The sequence below is a fragment of the Mustela lutreola genome, chromosome 14, assembly GCF_030435805.1.
Source record: "Mustela lutreola isolate mMusLut2 chromosome 14, mMusLut2.pri, whole genome shotgun sequence".
In the NCBI taxonomy this organism is placed as follows: Eukaryota; Metazoa; Chordata; class Mammalia; order Carnivora; family Mustelidae; genus Mustela; species Mustela lutreola.
Genome location: NC_081303.1, coordinates 44,169,761 through 44,185,775, shown reverse-complemented (window position 1 = coordinate 44,185,775; position 16,015 = coordinate 44,169,761). Strand labels below are relative to the sequence as shown.

Sequence of the window (16,015 nt, the reverse complement as noted above, 5' to 3'; positions counted from 1 at the left end):
TGTAATTTGAACTATGCAAAGATTGGATCTTTTCATAGTTCAGGATATATTTGTATACTTCAATAAATTTGCTCATTGCATAGCAAACATGTAAACTTACAGAGGATCTATAAATTTTAACCTAATAATCTAAAAACATTGCTGAAATTTTATAGGATAGTTTACTCTAAGGTTTATTTTTTGTTGTAACTTATGTTTGCTTTTTTTTTTTAATTTTTAATACATGGGTCAATTGAATACAACAAACAAAAAATCATGAAAAGTTAAAAACCAACTAGGTCCTTTTATCCTAGACTATCAGAATTTCACTTCATTAGATTGTTTGGACTTTTTTTCCCTAAGTATCACAAGTTTGAAATGTACGTGCTGCCTCTTAAGACAGTGTTCAAAAGGAATTTCAACAGTGTGTATTTAACATAAAGTTAACTATGTTTGCATCAAATAAAATGTTTATTAATGAAAGCTATTTATCATACAAGAAACAGCAAAGATAAGTCATCATACAGAGATGTACACTAGAAGTGACAGATGTAAAAGTGCATGCAGAGATTTCTGTTTAAAAAGGAAGGAATAAACAATAATACTAAAATTACTGGGTTTTGATCCTATACTCTCAAAGGAGTGATAGTTTTCTTCGAATTTACAATTAGAAAATGCCATAAACAGATAGGACTAGTACACATTAGCAAGCAAGTGAAATGGATGTTTTTGGACTTTATTTTACAATTACTGTGCTTGACAAATGTGTGGGATTTTTTTTTTTTTAGCAATAATAATTTTCTTCAAATATGGGGTGGGCATATTACCGCCAGGCTGCTCTCTGGTTTATACACGGCTTATCTAATTTTGTTTTAAACCACATAACTTTAAGCCTCCATTTGTGTTAGACACCATAAAGAACAGAATTTTTGTTAACATTCAGTAAATGACATTTAAGTCTCTCTCTCTCTCTCTCTCTCTCTTTTTTTTTTTTTTTTGGCTCAATAGATTTTAAAATGTATGATTATCATAACCTAATATTGTCTTTGTCTTCACTGCAGTGGATTTCCGATCAAACTTTTCCCCTTCTTTTAATACTTTAGGGAATTTTCAAACGTCGGGATGTTTGGCTGTAATGCCCCAAGATTTGTTCTCCCTGAAAAAAATCATAGTGACAATTTATTAACTACAGAGCAACTTGGCTTTTAGGGGTCTGCAATTTCTATTTTGATTTACAAATATCCATTTGTGCTCAATAGACCTAATATTAAATCTTAATCATAGTTAAGTTTCTTTTCATGCAATTACTTTATCTGCTAATGATCTTGTTTTTAATTCTAAAAATTGGGCGGAGTCAAATCGGTGGGGCATTACTTTTTATTATAAGAAAATATATTTAAAGGCAATTCTAAGTTGAATTACATTGTATATGCAATGGTGTGTACATTTAAAATGAATCAGAAGCTTGGAAATCTGAAAACTATTTGTATGTTTGAATATTTAAAAATTGTTTGTATTACCATTTTAATAACTTTTACATACAGATATTGGAAACACACTAGTACAATTAAACCTTAAATAAAACTGATGGGAAATAAAACTCCTTAGATTCAAAACGGTTTATTCACACAAATTTAATAGGATATATCACAATTGTTTGGTCCATAAATATTTAGGGGAAATAGTTTCTATACAATGCATTTATCAATAAACAAAGAAACATGGACAATTTTGCTAGACCACTTACTGTACTATAAACACGAAGCTCAATATATAAGATTATTGAATTTATCAACTATATTTGAAAGAGTGCACAACTGCTTTCTATGACATGTTTGTCCCCTCTAACAGGATACACCATAAAAAGAGTTTCGGAAATAAGAGGTAAAACAGTACAAAACTAGTGAGGTGTCAAAAGGGCTTAAAACAGTTAATTTAACAAACAACACATATATCCTGATTTTTCACAAACTTACTTCCAAGTTATATCATAAGGCACATAGGAGAACTGAGTTATAATTAGTCTACTTAATAAAGTAGATCTATAGTACCATACATTGTTCTGTCAAAGAACAAAATTTATAAGTATCAATATTTTACCTGTAAAAGTGTATTAATAAGATCTCAGCCTTACCAAGGTTGTTTGGTCTGGTTAGTGGTAAATGCCCAAAATGTAATAGAAATATGAAAAGTCAAGATTTAAGCTCCATATAAGATGATAACCACACTTGCTAAATATATAATGGCAATCACACCTTTCTTCTGTTACAGTGTTAACTTATCTTCCACCATCTTTTTTTTTTAAAAAATAAGCTACTTTCTGTGCTAATTTTCTAAAGACCCTGAGCAAAAGTTACAATAATGCACTTTAATGTGGGCAGTGAACTGTCAATATGTAACCACACATTTATACAGCCAGAAGGACACCTTTAAAATCTATTAAATAGCCACTTTGACCACCGAAGGAGATTTAAGGGGTCCAAAAAGTGGATAATATGTGCAAAGTTATTCTTAACAATCCACTAAAGCAAGACATATATCTTGACTTCTTTTTTATTTATTATTTTTTTTAGGAAATCCACAATCTAATTGGTATTTAACTACAACAGAAGCATATAGATGAACATTCACCACTGCCCAGACCATTAAGATTTTAGCTTAAATTAAAAGAAAAAAATGCTACTGTAAACTAGGAAATATATTCAGATTAGCATCCACAAGGCTTCTGAGTTTATCTACTTTAAGACTAATAACTTTAAATCTGTAATGTCAGAAAAGTCTTTTTTTCTGACAAATGTATCAACCTATGCTGAAGTAAAATAAAGCAAAACAAAACAAAGATTTCTTGTTGTTGATACTAGTCTACTAAGGTTTAAAAAAAAAAGAAACATTATTCATATAGAATGCCAGATACAATATCATGGTACAGCTGAAGCCAATTAATAGATCTATCAATTAAATTATACTGATTTTTTAACTTCTTAAAAAATTATATTTTGCTTATTTCCATTTTCCCTAGGAAAAAAATTAATTTAGAAACAATGGTTTTACAACTATCATTTTTAGCTTTTGGTTAAAAGTATAGAATTTCAAACTTTATACGGAATTTTCATAGATACAGAGGGAGTATAAGTATTTTCCAAATGTTGAGAAACAAGTAACTAACAAGTTTTGCTGGGATGTACATCCCGAAAAGAAGGAAAAGTCATATCCTTGGAACAGATTTCCCACCTAATTAATCTTAAGTATTTGGAGATGCTATAGATAATGTTTTGTTTAATCATATTCCTCATTTGTAAGAAAAAAGAATAATCAAAACATTTTTTTCAGTTTTAAAATTAAAAAAACAATGTGAAGTTTTCAAAATTCCATAAATACACATACAATCCCAAGATTTAAAAATGACTTTAATTATCTGATTATTTATTACCCTAATCATTTAACTGGGAATATAATTGTTTACCCATCATAATACCACTTTTTTTCCTTCGAGATTCTGGAAATAAGTAACATACAATTTTAAGAGGCACTTATTAGAATAATTCAAAAACTCCCCTTACCAACTGAAAAGATCTAATTAAAAAAAAACAAAAACAAAAACAAATACACTTCATAGACAAAGAAAAAAAAAACACTTTGTAGAGAAGACAATACTGTAAACTCATTTGCCAAGTGGCTGCAGATGCTAATAACACGAAGCTGTTGTTTTTATTTCCCAAATATCTTGTGGGTTAGGGAAAAAAAGGTATTGTAAATAATAAAATAATAATAATTAGAATAATAAAAGAGGAAGAATTAGGAAAAAAAAAAAAAACCAATGTTAGAAAAGGTTCGTTAAGGTAGTTTGTGAGGGGCTTCCGGATTCGTGGCTGTCCATGTTAGAGGTCACGGATGTCACTACAGAGATAGTGGGATTGGTCAGGTCTGTTAAAGTGGTCGCAGTGCCGGGTGGAGTAAGAGCGCCGCTGTCTGCTGAGGGCGGGGCCGGAAGCGACGTGCCATCAGCTTTATCAACACCCCCATTCTCCTGCCGCAAAAGGTTCCTTCTGAATTTGGCTCGTGCGTTTTGGAACCAAACCTGCAAACCAATCCCAATTGATTTCTTTACCGATGTTTATTTTATACTTCTTTTTTTTTCTCTCTCTCTCTCTCTTTCTTTCCTTGTTTTCTCTTCTCTCTCTCTCTCTCTCTCTCTCTTTTTTTTTTTTTTTTTTTTGTTCTTGCTTGCTTGCTTTTCTTTCTTTATTTCTTTCCTTTTTTTTTAAATGTATGTTTTCTTTTTAAATTGTTTATTTTTCTTGGGAGAGGAGGGGTTTTTTTTGGGGGGGGGGGATCTTCTTTTAGAATAGAGTAATTCAAGTAATGCTACAGATACTCTCTCAAGTGCATATATCCCGCCAGCATTAACAAGTACTACTTGGGACAACTGATACTTAAGTGGAGATACCCTGGAAATGAAGGCACAGAGATAAAGGGGAAAAATATATCCTGATTCCTTACCTGTTTGTTATCTTTTGAGAATGGGGGAGGGGCAGGATCACTGAAAGTTTTGCAAAGTAAGAATGATTCTTATGAAATGAACATCACTGAAACAGATTTCAAGCTATCCTTGAGTCTGGCACATGGTAAGTAGTCTTTGCATAGGAAAAACCCAGGGCCACAGAACACAAGCAGCCAGAAACTGGTTGGTGGAATTTTAAGTGTGTACAACTTGTCACTAAGAAGTAGCAGAGGATCACAGGTGACCCATAGCAACCCACAATTTCGTTAATTGTATATTCCTACCATTGTGAGTTTAGGAAAACAATTGGACAGCACATCTAACCCTCAAAGTTTAGTTTGGAGATATGGTTTGCTAAAATGGGAAAATACTTGCTACAGTTGGTTGCTGAGACACTATCTGTAGTTGTGGCTTTTCAGGAGTTGAAAAAAAAAAAAAGGGTTGATCTGCATTTGGAAGGTACTGGCCTGTGCGTGGGGCTGCCAAGAGTTTGCTGAAATACAAAAGCCCCAGCAGGTCCCCCTGTCAACTCTGTACTGAGCCTAGTGTGAATGGAACTCTCTAAAGCCACAAGGTGTACAAATAAGATCAGCCACATTACAGAGCAGTGAAGCAAGCTGTGCTGATTTTGGTGACCCCATCTCTCCATCTACAGAGAGAAGGTGGGTGCACTTTAAAAGATCCTGGGTCTGTCTTGGGACACCCTCCAGGAAGCCCCTGCAAAATTTCTGCCTACACTCTAAGGAGATAACTAAAGTAAACTAACAAAAAGCAGTACAGGAAATATCTGTATTGCTCTAAACCGGGAAGAGAACTCTTTTTGCTGGCAAGGATAAGGGAGAGGTATACACAGCCAAGGATGGAGGTTTCTTACCTGCAAAACTCTTTTGGTGAGGCCTGTTTTCTGAGCAAGCTGCTTGAGATCCTTGGCATCTGGGTTGTGGTTGATGGCAAAGTAGGATTTCATGGTCCGGAGCTGGTGGTGCTTGAAGGAGGTTCGCATGCGCTTGGTCTTCTGCGAGGGTGGGTAAGGCTGCTGATCCCGATCCAAGTGGTCTGCCTCGTTCTCATTGCAACCTGTTGCAGTGACAGCAAACGAGCAAGTGCTCAGTGTCAAGTCAGGCATTAGGGGCAGTGGTGACGGGCTGTATAATGTTATGATAATAAAGCAACCAGGGGAAAGGCTGTCCCCCAAGATACAAATGGTATCTAGACCAAACAAAGAGGTTAATTGCCAATGTCAGCCAAACCAGTCTCTTAATATGGACACAACCAAAGTTTACATAATAGAAAAGTATTAGATAAATCCTCTCTTTTGCATAATGGTTGATAGAAAGCTCGGGAAGACAAGAAAGTCCTAAGTGTGAAAGAAACATCCGAGAGTGAAAAGGAAAAGCTCTAATATGTTTATGCATATCAGCACCTGCCCTTCCACACACACACACAGTTTTTAGAGACTCCGTATTTTGTCTCTTTGTGAAATGAAACATACTGTCTGAAGGCACTGTTCTTTACCATGAGGGATATGCAAATGAGTAATTTCAGCTCTCTCAAATCTGAGAGTTTTTGAGAGCACACCAACTAAGGAAGAACCTAAAGTCAGTTCCCAATTTTTAGGTTTTTTTTTTTTTTCCTGATATTCCTAGAGTCTTTGCAGTCAGGAAAAAGGTAGAAAGTGGCTGGAGAAAAGGAAGAATTTACAAGATAAGAACTTGTACATTTCCTATGTAATCCTAAGACTATTATTTTGGAGGGGTTTTAGCTATAACTGCTTAACACTAGGCAATCCCAGGAAGAAAATACTTTTCCCTTGGAGTTATTTTAATAACTATTTCTGAAAGAGAATGAGCCCAGACTTCTCTTCACTCAGTTCATGCCTGAAGCACTCCCCAGAGCTCACAGTTCAGAGACACTGATGGCGCTTATGTCTCAGCTCAGATCTTGGCCCTTTTTGCCGTGGATGTGTGAGTGGCATTTGAGCTATGGCCCCTAGCCGGCCTGGCAGAAAGAGGGTGACATCTCTCTCCTTGCAGAACCCAGCTCAGCATTGAGGGCAAAGCAAACCAGCCTTTGAAACCAACCTGAAAGTCATCCTCCCAGGATGTGAAGCTGCACGTTGAAAAGGCCATTTCTGATAACCTACTAGCTCTGCAAAGAAAATAGGATTACAAAATGAAATTTCTCCCTAAATATTGACTGATTCAGGGAACTTCTCAACTTACAGGGCATGGTATTTTTTTTCTTCAAACCCTGACTTCAAAAATAAATCAATAAATCCTTACTTCGGTGATTAACATGATGCATTGTCAGATCCGATCATCCTACGTTTTAGTACATTATAATAGAATATATAAAATCAACCTGATCGTGTCACTTGGCTGGGGGGCAGACAAAATCTGAATCTGTAGAAAGTAAGGCATTTCTTAATATTAGCTCTTCTGCCAGATTATTATTTGTCTGCTATGATCTGGTTAGAATTATGTTCTAAAACTTATTTTTAGTAAGTCAGCATATATACAGAAACAGTAGTTTGGGTCATCAACCAAGAGGTGTTCAGATTTCATCACAAAATCCATTTAATGAGAAATTCTCTCTAACGTAAGAAGACATTACATTAAGCATGAATTAATGTCTCCTTTGTTTATATTTCCATAAGGTGCATAAGTAGGAGGGCACATGTGGTAAAAGGGAGGATGAGGGAAAGATTATGTAACATTCACTTTGGGGCCCCCTAAGTCAAGTACAGGGCCAGGTCTCAAAAGCATTTTACCCAGATTTGGAATCTTTGCTCATCAATAAAATTGAGTGACTATTAATGAAAAATCAAGTCAACTCAAATGGAATCCAAAGTAGATATATACATATAAATGTTGAACACAGACTCCTTAAACTGCATCAGAAGAGTAACATGTACTCAGAGATAAGAGAAAGAATGTACTTTATGTTTTATACTATTTTAGCCCAGTGGGGATGTGTTGGGTTGAAATATTCTACAAAACTGTACTTTCCAATCCTCAAATGAAAGAGCATCTTATGACCTATGATAAAACTACACTTACCTCTAATAAACTGAGCTATATTTCACAACCAGATTATAAATGTGCCCACAACAAAATGGTCAAAGAGGCACAATTCAGTCATTGGAGGCTTCTTCAAATACAATTTCATTCCTCTTATATGTGAGTAACATGTAACTTTTCCTGAACAGCACATCAAATTGAACATTACACTTGAGATAGAAGACTTAACTCGGTGTTTAAATAATGCCCTTAGCTATTACCCCACCCCAGGATAATATTTCTTAGAGTTGAGTATGATTCCTAACCTCACTATGTACTCCATTAGTCTTTAAAATGAAGTTTATGAAAAACAATTATAGAATAGTTTGATTAAACTGCTTTTCTGAGTATGTGTTCTCTATTCATTATAGCTGATTAAAAACTCAGCAGATAACTTTAGTTCATTAAATGTAATAATGGGACTTGTTTTCACACAGACCACAATCCAGTGTATAAAGAGATTGTTAGGCCTTTATTAAAGAGATATACTGTGTGTTTTTCCTGTGACAGTGTCATCATATTATTCAACTTAAAAGAGCAATCTGTTTCTTCCACAGAGTAACTCAGTGCATTATCCTAAATTGTTTGTGTTTAACAACAAATGCATTATATAAACTTGCAAGTGATTGTGTTTCCCCTGGGTCTACTTTGAAAGCTATATATGTTTTTCCCCCTGAATTATGAGATGAAATGATAACGCTCTTCAAACTGCTTTAACCATACACTTGTAAGTACACATCTGGCATTATAAAGTCAGTGAGAAGATCTAAATATTTCATTTTCCAGTCGCTTAGGAAGTGGTCACCTATACTAGAACGAGTTTCTGTTCTGAAGGTGTGTAACCTTCTGAGAACTAACTGATCCCTGGGAGACCACTAGGGGTCAGTGCCAGGCTAATTTAACAACCTCAGGAGCTTTTGAAGTTTGGAATCGTAGAAAAACCTAAGGAAGGGAGATTTTTTAAACTAGCAAAGATGTAGTCTCTACATTAATGCCAAATTACCCAAATTACAGCTGCCTATCCTAGACTAAATCTTCTCACCCCTGGAGGGCTGCATTTCAATCCAGCATTCCAAATAAACTCTGTCTCTTTCTAAAATATCTGCCGGGTATCTGCACAAGGAAGTATAAACCAAATTAGGAATATTTTCATTAAAGGCATTTGCCAGACATCAAGCACTAAGTTATCTTTACCAAGTTTCACATCTTCTCTGGATGTCTTTTCTGTAAATGTTTTGAAAAATATACAAACGTATAAATTATATTTATTTTGTGTAAATGTCACTCTTTCGGAGACTAGTTTACATTTCAGCAGAGATGGCAATGTAAGATCCAGAGAAAGCTAAAATAATGAGTTAAAACTGGGGGTGCATTTTATTTTCTACTGTTTAACATGTTTTAAATTTGCCAAAGCTTTTCTTTTGCTAGTTTTGTAACAAACTGGCATTAGAGTCATAAAGATTTTTTTTTTTTTTTAAATAGCGAGGTTGATTTCTGGTCCTGTACCTTTAACCCAATTCTCAAGATTATTTTCACCTGATTTTAAAGAAGTATATCCTCTTCATTTGTATCTCTAGGAAAAGTCCAGAAAGGATGGGGTGGATACTAATTAAAAAGGATCCAGTCTGAAGTGGTGTGATCTACAAACTCAGGATCGAGAGGCCTCAGCAACCCTTTCCTCCGGCAGGAGCAGAACAGCATCACCTTTCTCAATAAACCTTGACTGCAGCACCAATCTGCAAACTAAAGACCTAAGTGGAAGGAGATTTTCTTTCTTTCTTTCTCTCTCTCTTTCTTTCTTTCTTTCTTTTAAGAAATAAATGTGCCCGCTCTAGAAGTAGGGGATACTAAATTCTACTGTTCTTAAAGTTCCCCAGATCTTTTTAACATAAAGACCCAAGACAAAATCAAATTTAGCTAGTTAGATTAAATAAATTAGCACAAAAATTAGTATTGCTGCCGCATGGCTAGAAATCTCCATCCTTCTGCACACTTTCTCGGGGCTGAAGGATTCCCTCTCCAAAGGACTGGCTTGTTATGTGGGTCTCGGCCTCTTGGTCTCTGTCTCTGTCTCTCTCTAATTAGGGCATTAGGGCCTTGGTGAGCGCCTCGAGATTCCGATGTCATCTTCTATTAATAAAGAACAATTAGTGCCCTGCCTGTCCTGCTCCGGGGACCTCGCATCAAAGGAGATGAAATGAGCGCGCTGGGCAAAGTGGCCCCGAACCAAAAGCCCTTGCGGAAGCGCAGCAGGGGCGAGCACGAGGCCGAGACCCGCAGCCGGGGGTTGGCAAAACCCGGGGCTGCACCCGCTGCCTTAACAAAAACACGCCCGGGTGGGGTCTGTAGCGAGCCAGCCGGCTCTTTTCCCTTGGTTTAGCGACCCTGGCATGAACCCTCTAGGGACAAGCGCAGTGGCGCTGAGCTCCCTGGTTCCTAATCTCCGTGGGATGCCACCCCCCCCCCCCGCCATGACCAGGAGGGGATTCCTTCTCCTCGGTTAAATCGGCAGTGAACACCAGGAGGGAACCGAGCAAAGGGCTAGGGGAGCCTGCTCTTCAGAGAGGCTTCCCCTAAAAACTCCCAGCTCAGAGCAGGACTATTAGTTCCAAATGGTTCACACTGGGCACTGAGGACTGGAAGAAAAAAATCAGCAAGATTTTGTTCTGGGATTTGTTCTGGGATGTCCATGCTTTGGCTAGTATCTGGGTGCTCATGGTATCAGAGTGGGGTTGCTCCAGGGAGGTCCCCAAGGTCCCTTCCAATAGAATGGACTCCCTCTAGCCCGAGTCTCCTGCCTCTGAGATTCCCATCCAGGACGGGGCGTGGCATGGGAAACCAGTCCTTAGTTTCCCAAATGTTAACCTTGGGCTTTCCAGACCCCTTTTCCCAGTGTCTGGAACTCGAAGAAGAGCTTCAAGAAGAGCTTCCAAGCTTCCTGCTTGGAAGAAGATAGAATCTGCAATGTCCAACTCCATCCTCACCTGGGGGATGGAGAGAGAGCCTGGCAGACACCAGCCCTGGAAAGCGGCGAATGAGAGAGACTGATAAATGATAGGTGTCCCCCAAAGCAGGGAAGAAAGTGTGTTGTCAGGCCTGTTGCCTGCATTTTGTTTTTAATTAAGAGGGAAGGCCGGTGGAGGACAGAAGAGCAGCCTGTCACACAACTAAGACTCCTCAGTGGGCCTGACCTGGAGCTTCTTTCATTTTTCCAAAGGGTCTGGTTGTCCGGATGGTTTATCATACAGGGAATGAGCTGGTTCGATGAGTAGCCTGACCTACAGAAGGGGCAGGCCAGCTCAGCTGTGGAGACTGATTCCTACCCCCACAGCTGCTTTTCACCCAGATACAGGGATTTGGTTTTCAACACTCTTGCCAACTGTGTTCCTGATTAACTCTGGGCTGGTGACCACAGTCTCTGCCCTCTCTAGGCAGACTGGAGTTGCGCTCTGAAGACTTTTTTTTCCTTCAGTATATAGGAAAACCTCCTCCAGGATCTATAATTTGGCTTCCACACAGGAATTGCCCTGGGGCTGTTTTGCTCCAACTGGGAGCCAGAAACTAATGGGCTCATTAACTAATGGGCAACAAGGATTTGGCTCTGCCTATTTGGGGGAAGTCATTGCAGCCTCATGGTCATGAACTGTGTTTTCTGCCACAACCTAAATAAAGGTCTTTCTCTCCCTTCTCCATGTCTCCTTCTTTCCCCTCTCCTTCTCTCTCTTCTCTCCTTCTCTCTCTCCCCTTCTTTTGGGTGAAAGGGAGTTATACTGATGAAAGAGGCATGTTAAGCAAAACCCCCTCTTGCTCTTGAATGGGAAAGGACTCTATGGAATCCTTCTCAGGACAGCCCCAGGCCAGGGCTGAATGGGGGAGGGGGGAGTAGTAAGGGCCCACCTGAGTTGTAATTGACGATGTCCACTCCCAGCGCTGGGCTCTTCCGCTTCCGGGGCCGCCCTTTCTGCACCGTGCCTGTGCCATTGAAGTAAGGCAGGGCCAAGCCGCCGCTCTTGGCCGCCAGCTCGGTGTAGCTCAACTGCGGTGGATACTCCCCTTGCAAGAGGGTCTCGAAGTGGGCGCGGCAGTACACCAGGCTGTCCTTCATGCCGAAATGGTCACCGGTGGTCAGGGTCTTGTTGCAAGTGGAGCAGGTGAAACAGCTCAGGTGATAGACAGAGTCTCGGGCGCGCATGACCATCTCAGAGGCGGAGATGCCAAGGTGGCAGCGGGCACATCTCTGCACAGAGAACCTTCTGGAAAGAAAAAAAAAAAAAGTCAGGTCAGGGAGCAGGGTGAGGCAAAGGCAAGCCATTTCCCACCCATGACACCTGGGGTTTGGTCAGCAGTGGTCCTAGACTGACACCTAGGAGGGCTCCCCGGGAGAAGAAGGCTCCGGGAGAAGAGGACGCTGGTCCGTCCATTTGATCATTAAATTTATTTCCTCATTGACCTGTTCTGGTGAACCAGAACAAAGAACCCTTAGGTTAAAATGAGAAGAATAGGGTAACATCTTTAGTTTCCTTCTCTGTAAAGTTAAGACTTAAAAAACAAACTAAAGTCAAAAAAGGGAAAAAAAAAAAAAAAGCCCAACAATCAAACAAACCCATACTAGCTAACTCAAACGCTATGTAAAGAATATTTAATTGCAATGCCAAGGAGAGGGTTTCATCTGTTACAAAACATTCTCCGAAGGGTTGTATTATTATTATTTAGGGATGTGTGAGTGTGGATGAAATCATTCAGACAGACGCTTTTGCAGAAGAAATCTAATTCTTTTTTAATCGCCTCTCTCCCTTTGGTTGAGAGCAGAGCTAGGTCACTTGCACATAGTTCTCTTTCCCACTCCAGAAAGAAAAATTGCTGGGAAGCACGAAAAAACATCCCTAGAGGTTACTCTCCAGGCTAGCCCGCATGGTTCTAACTAGCAGCAAGGGGAACTCAGAACTGAGTGGCTTGGGTTTCACCAACGACGATTATTTCTTTTCATGGTCATTTACGTGGTCTCCCGCCACCCTCACGAAAACCTAATACCGGCTCCCCGCCGCCCAGGACATCAGTTCAGTTCCAAGGTGCGGTCTCGCCCAGTTCGCAGTAAACGGAAAAAAAGAAAAAACCGCTTTAGTCTCCAGATTCCCTCTACTGAGCTGTGAAGGTGCCGGGAGTGGGTGATAGTCCCTGGTAGCTCTTGAACTTGGTGTTCCACCCACCCACCGTCACCGCCCTTCGCGGGTGGCTCGGCTTGAAGGCGTGTGCAGTGGACTTCCCCGGTCTCGGGACTGATAACCGTACCCCGAAGGGGCGAAAGCTGGGGGACGGAGAGGAGGCTCCCGGGCTGGGGTGGGTGACCCCGCCAGGTGTACCGAGGCGTAAAGGATGGGGTCGGGGATACCTGTAGTAATCCTCCTTGCAGTAAATGCTACCGTCCTTGGCGAAGCAGGTGAGCTCGGACTCGAGGGCCAGCTTACATTCACAGCACTTCAGGCACCGCAGGTGCCACTGTTTGTCCACAGCCAGCAGGTAGTACCTGTCCGAGATCTTGCCCCCGCAGCCGGCGCACAGAGCAGGCTTCTCCGGGCTTAGCGGGGGCATGACCTGCAAGGCAAGCACATCGCACCGCTGAGGACCGAGCGAGCCCCGGGAGCGGCGCGCACGCACAACCCGGAGTTCCCTCCCCGCAGCGCGAATTCCAGTCGTCTGGGGAGCGCTGCAAGGGTCAGGGGCCACAGCGCAAAGGCAAAAGGCGTCGAGGAAAAGTTAGCGATTGATTTTTCCTTCTGCAAGTCATTCCCTTTCTGCAGTGTCTGCCTGAACCCCGCGTTTGCGTTCTCCCGAGACTATTATTAACCTAAGACGGGCAGGCCATCTTCACCCTCTTTTAAAACCTTAAAGACAAGCCGTCCGCCTCGAGCCTCTTTTAAAAAGGCTAGGAGCGCACTGAGTATGGTTTGGCGGATGCTCCGAAATTGAATATACATGCTAAAAACTGTGGCTTTCAACGCACACAAAATAAAACAACGGAAATTTTTACCTGGGAATGGAAAGGAGATTTGAACGAACACAGGTTGTTTTGAAACCATTCCATTTCTCTAAATTCTTATATGCAGCGTTAACTTAAAAGGAAGGAAGAGATTATGATACCTGTGGTCGACACTGTTTTGACCGGGGTATATTTGGCTGTTCTTTAATTTTCAGGGATATTGATCCTATAAATATTGGTGCCTGTTCCCAGGAAGAGTCTGTTGTCCAGTCCCTTCTGCACAGTCCCCCTTTCCCCATTACTAACATAGCGGGGAGAACTGTGTCCTGAAAATCTGTTTGGTGCCCAGGTTAAGCTTTCCGTGCGCTTATCCCCCGACCCGGCTGAAGATGAGGAAACCTCACAGTGACTAGCACAACATCGCCACGAGATTCGGGTTTGGGTTGCTTTTTTGGCTTTAAACAGGATAGCCACAACAAGGAAAAAGGAAAAGAAGAAAGTAACCACTAATCCTTTCCCCTCAAGACTAGCAGAAATGGGTTGGACTTCCCCCACAAAACTTTGGAGGGCCTGGAAAAGTAAAGTTTCTTCCTTTTCCTGAGACCTGGGGCCCTCCACACTGCATTTGTGTTGCAAATGTGGAAACCTCCACCTACTCGGCTCCTGGGTGGAACCCAAAATACCACTGACCGCCCGGGGCAGTCTCCCGGGTTGGTTTGCACTACAATGCCCGGTGTGAAGCCGTAGGATCGACACAGCTCTGTTTGGCTGAAATCATTTCCGGAGACTTCTGTAGTTTTCCCCCTCTGGCTCGTTAGAGGGAAAGGGAAGCGCATAGATTATCAATTGGTTTTCTTTATTAATCGGACGAGACTTTTATTAATATGAATAGTAGTAACAGTGGTAGCTGGTTACATCGTTTAAGGGTTAGAAAGTTCTCGCGCTTAGACTGGGTGCCCCGCTCCTCCGGATTTTTATTAGATTTCCCCCTACCCGTTACACCCGCCCGGCCCGGAAGTTGAACGCAGTCCTGTTTCGCTAGAGGGACCGGGCCGGGCTGCCCGAAACCCCGAAAATCGCTGGATTAGGCAGTGCCGAGCTCCAAGCGTCCCGAGACGCTCCAGCCCAGTCAAGTCTGAGATTTCTCCAAATACCCCGTCATCACACCCAGACTAGAGCCACCTGGGCTGCCGCTTGGCGGGGGCGCCACGGCCGCGCGCGCCTCCGCGCATCGCCCGCACCCAGCTCGCCCTCCCTGCCGCGATCCTCGCCCGGGAGGCGCCCGGCGACCGGAGTTTGAGGTCTGCAGAAGAGGACATCCCCATCCTCTCACTCGTGGCCCTCCCTGCTGCGGCAGCGAGTGGAGAGCTCGGGGTCTCGGTTGCAGAGACATTTCAAAGAGCTCGGGGGTCTCGGTTGCAGAGACATTTCAAGTCAGAAAGGGGGTTTTCTTAGCCCCCGCAGGCAGTCAGACCGGAGAAAACCCGCCCGCCGGCCTGGAAAGGACGTCTCTAGGACCCTCCATCCTCAGCTCGGAAATCCAGGGAATGGAGGCTCGGTTTCGCAAAGCGCGCAGGGGCGCCAGGCTACCGCCGCCGAGGGGCCCTTCCTTACCGCATCGCGGCCGTTGAGCTGAGCGCCTTTGGCCAGGCGGGCCTCGGTCTTAGATCTGCGCTCCATCTCCTCCATGATGCCTTGGATGTGGCCTCCGGAGATCCCGTGGAAGAGCATGGCTGGGGGACGGAAAGGACACGAGTTGTCTTCGGCTCGGCACCCCACTATTTCCATATACACACGCCCGCGGCTCTCAGCTCATCCGAGGGAAGCAGCAGAAGGGACGGAGAGCTGCGTGTTGGAGGAGTGCAGAGACGCGCGGGGACGGACGGCAAGAGGAAGAGAGGGAAGAAGAAAGAGGCAGACAGAGTGGAAATTGGTCTGCTTGGAAAAGGGGAAAAGAAAAAAAGGAAGAAGAAAAAAGAAGGGGGGAAACCCCAGCGGCTCCCTGAAGGAGATGTGCAGAAAACAAACAAACAGGGGCGGAGGGGGAAGGCGGCGAAGAAGGCGAATCTTACTGCTCCGAGAGACCGAGAGATCGAGTTACTAATGGGAAACAACTGCAGCGGAGGGAGGAAAACAAAATCTGGTGGAGAAAGAAAATAGTTTTGAACACAAAGAAAGAAAAAGAAGTGCTATTTTCAGCGGTCCCTGGCTGCTTGCAAGTTCCCAGTGCCTGTAGGTTGGGTTGGGGACTGCTCCTGCCGTAGCTGTGTCCAATTTGTTAAGAGACTAAAGCCAGCCCATTTTTGATAATTTAGTAGGAGGAGTTCTCTCCCTGGAGCTGCCACGGATTTTTATTCAGACAACAAAGACCTGTCATACTCCTCTCAACCCCCTGGTGATGGGCAAGCAGGGACAAACATTACAAAGGGGAGGGGGCCGAAGGGGGGGTTAGTAGGAGGGGGCATTTACTTCCCCTACACACGCGCGCACGCACACACA

General features: G+C 42.3%; 1 protein-coding gene across 2 annotated transcripts; it reads right to left on the bottom strand.

Moving 5' to 3' along the window:
* Positions 1–333: 333 nt before the first annotated feature.
* LHX9 (LIM homeobox 9) lies at positions 334–15,765 on the bottom strand. Of its 2 annotated transcripts, none has more exons than XM_059145896.1 (5): positions 15,131–15,765; positions 12,929–13,131; positions 11,437–11,792; positions 5,355–5,557; positions 334–1,135 (listed from the first exon to the last, which is right to left on the bottom strand). In XM_059145896.1, the coding sequence occupies exons 1-5, from the start codon at positions 15,302–15,304 to the stop codon at positions 1,079–1,081; spliced, it is 993 nt and encodes a 330-aa protein (XP_059001879.1). In that variant the 5' UTR covers positions 15,305–15,765; the 3' UTR covers positions 334–1,078. The 2 variants fall into 2 exon arrangements, with proteins under 2 accessions (XP_059001879.1, XP_059001878.1); XM_059145895.1 differs by lacking the exon at positions 334–1,135 and adding an exon at positions 3,800–4,057.
* Positions 15,766–16,015: the final 250 nt, after the last annotated feature.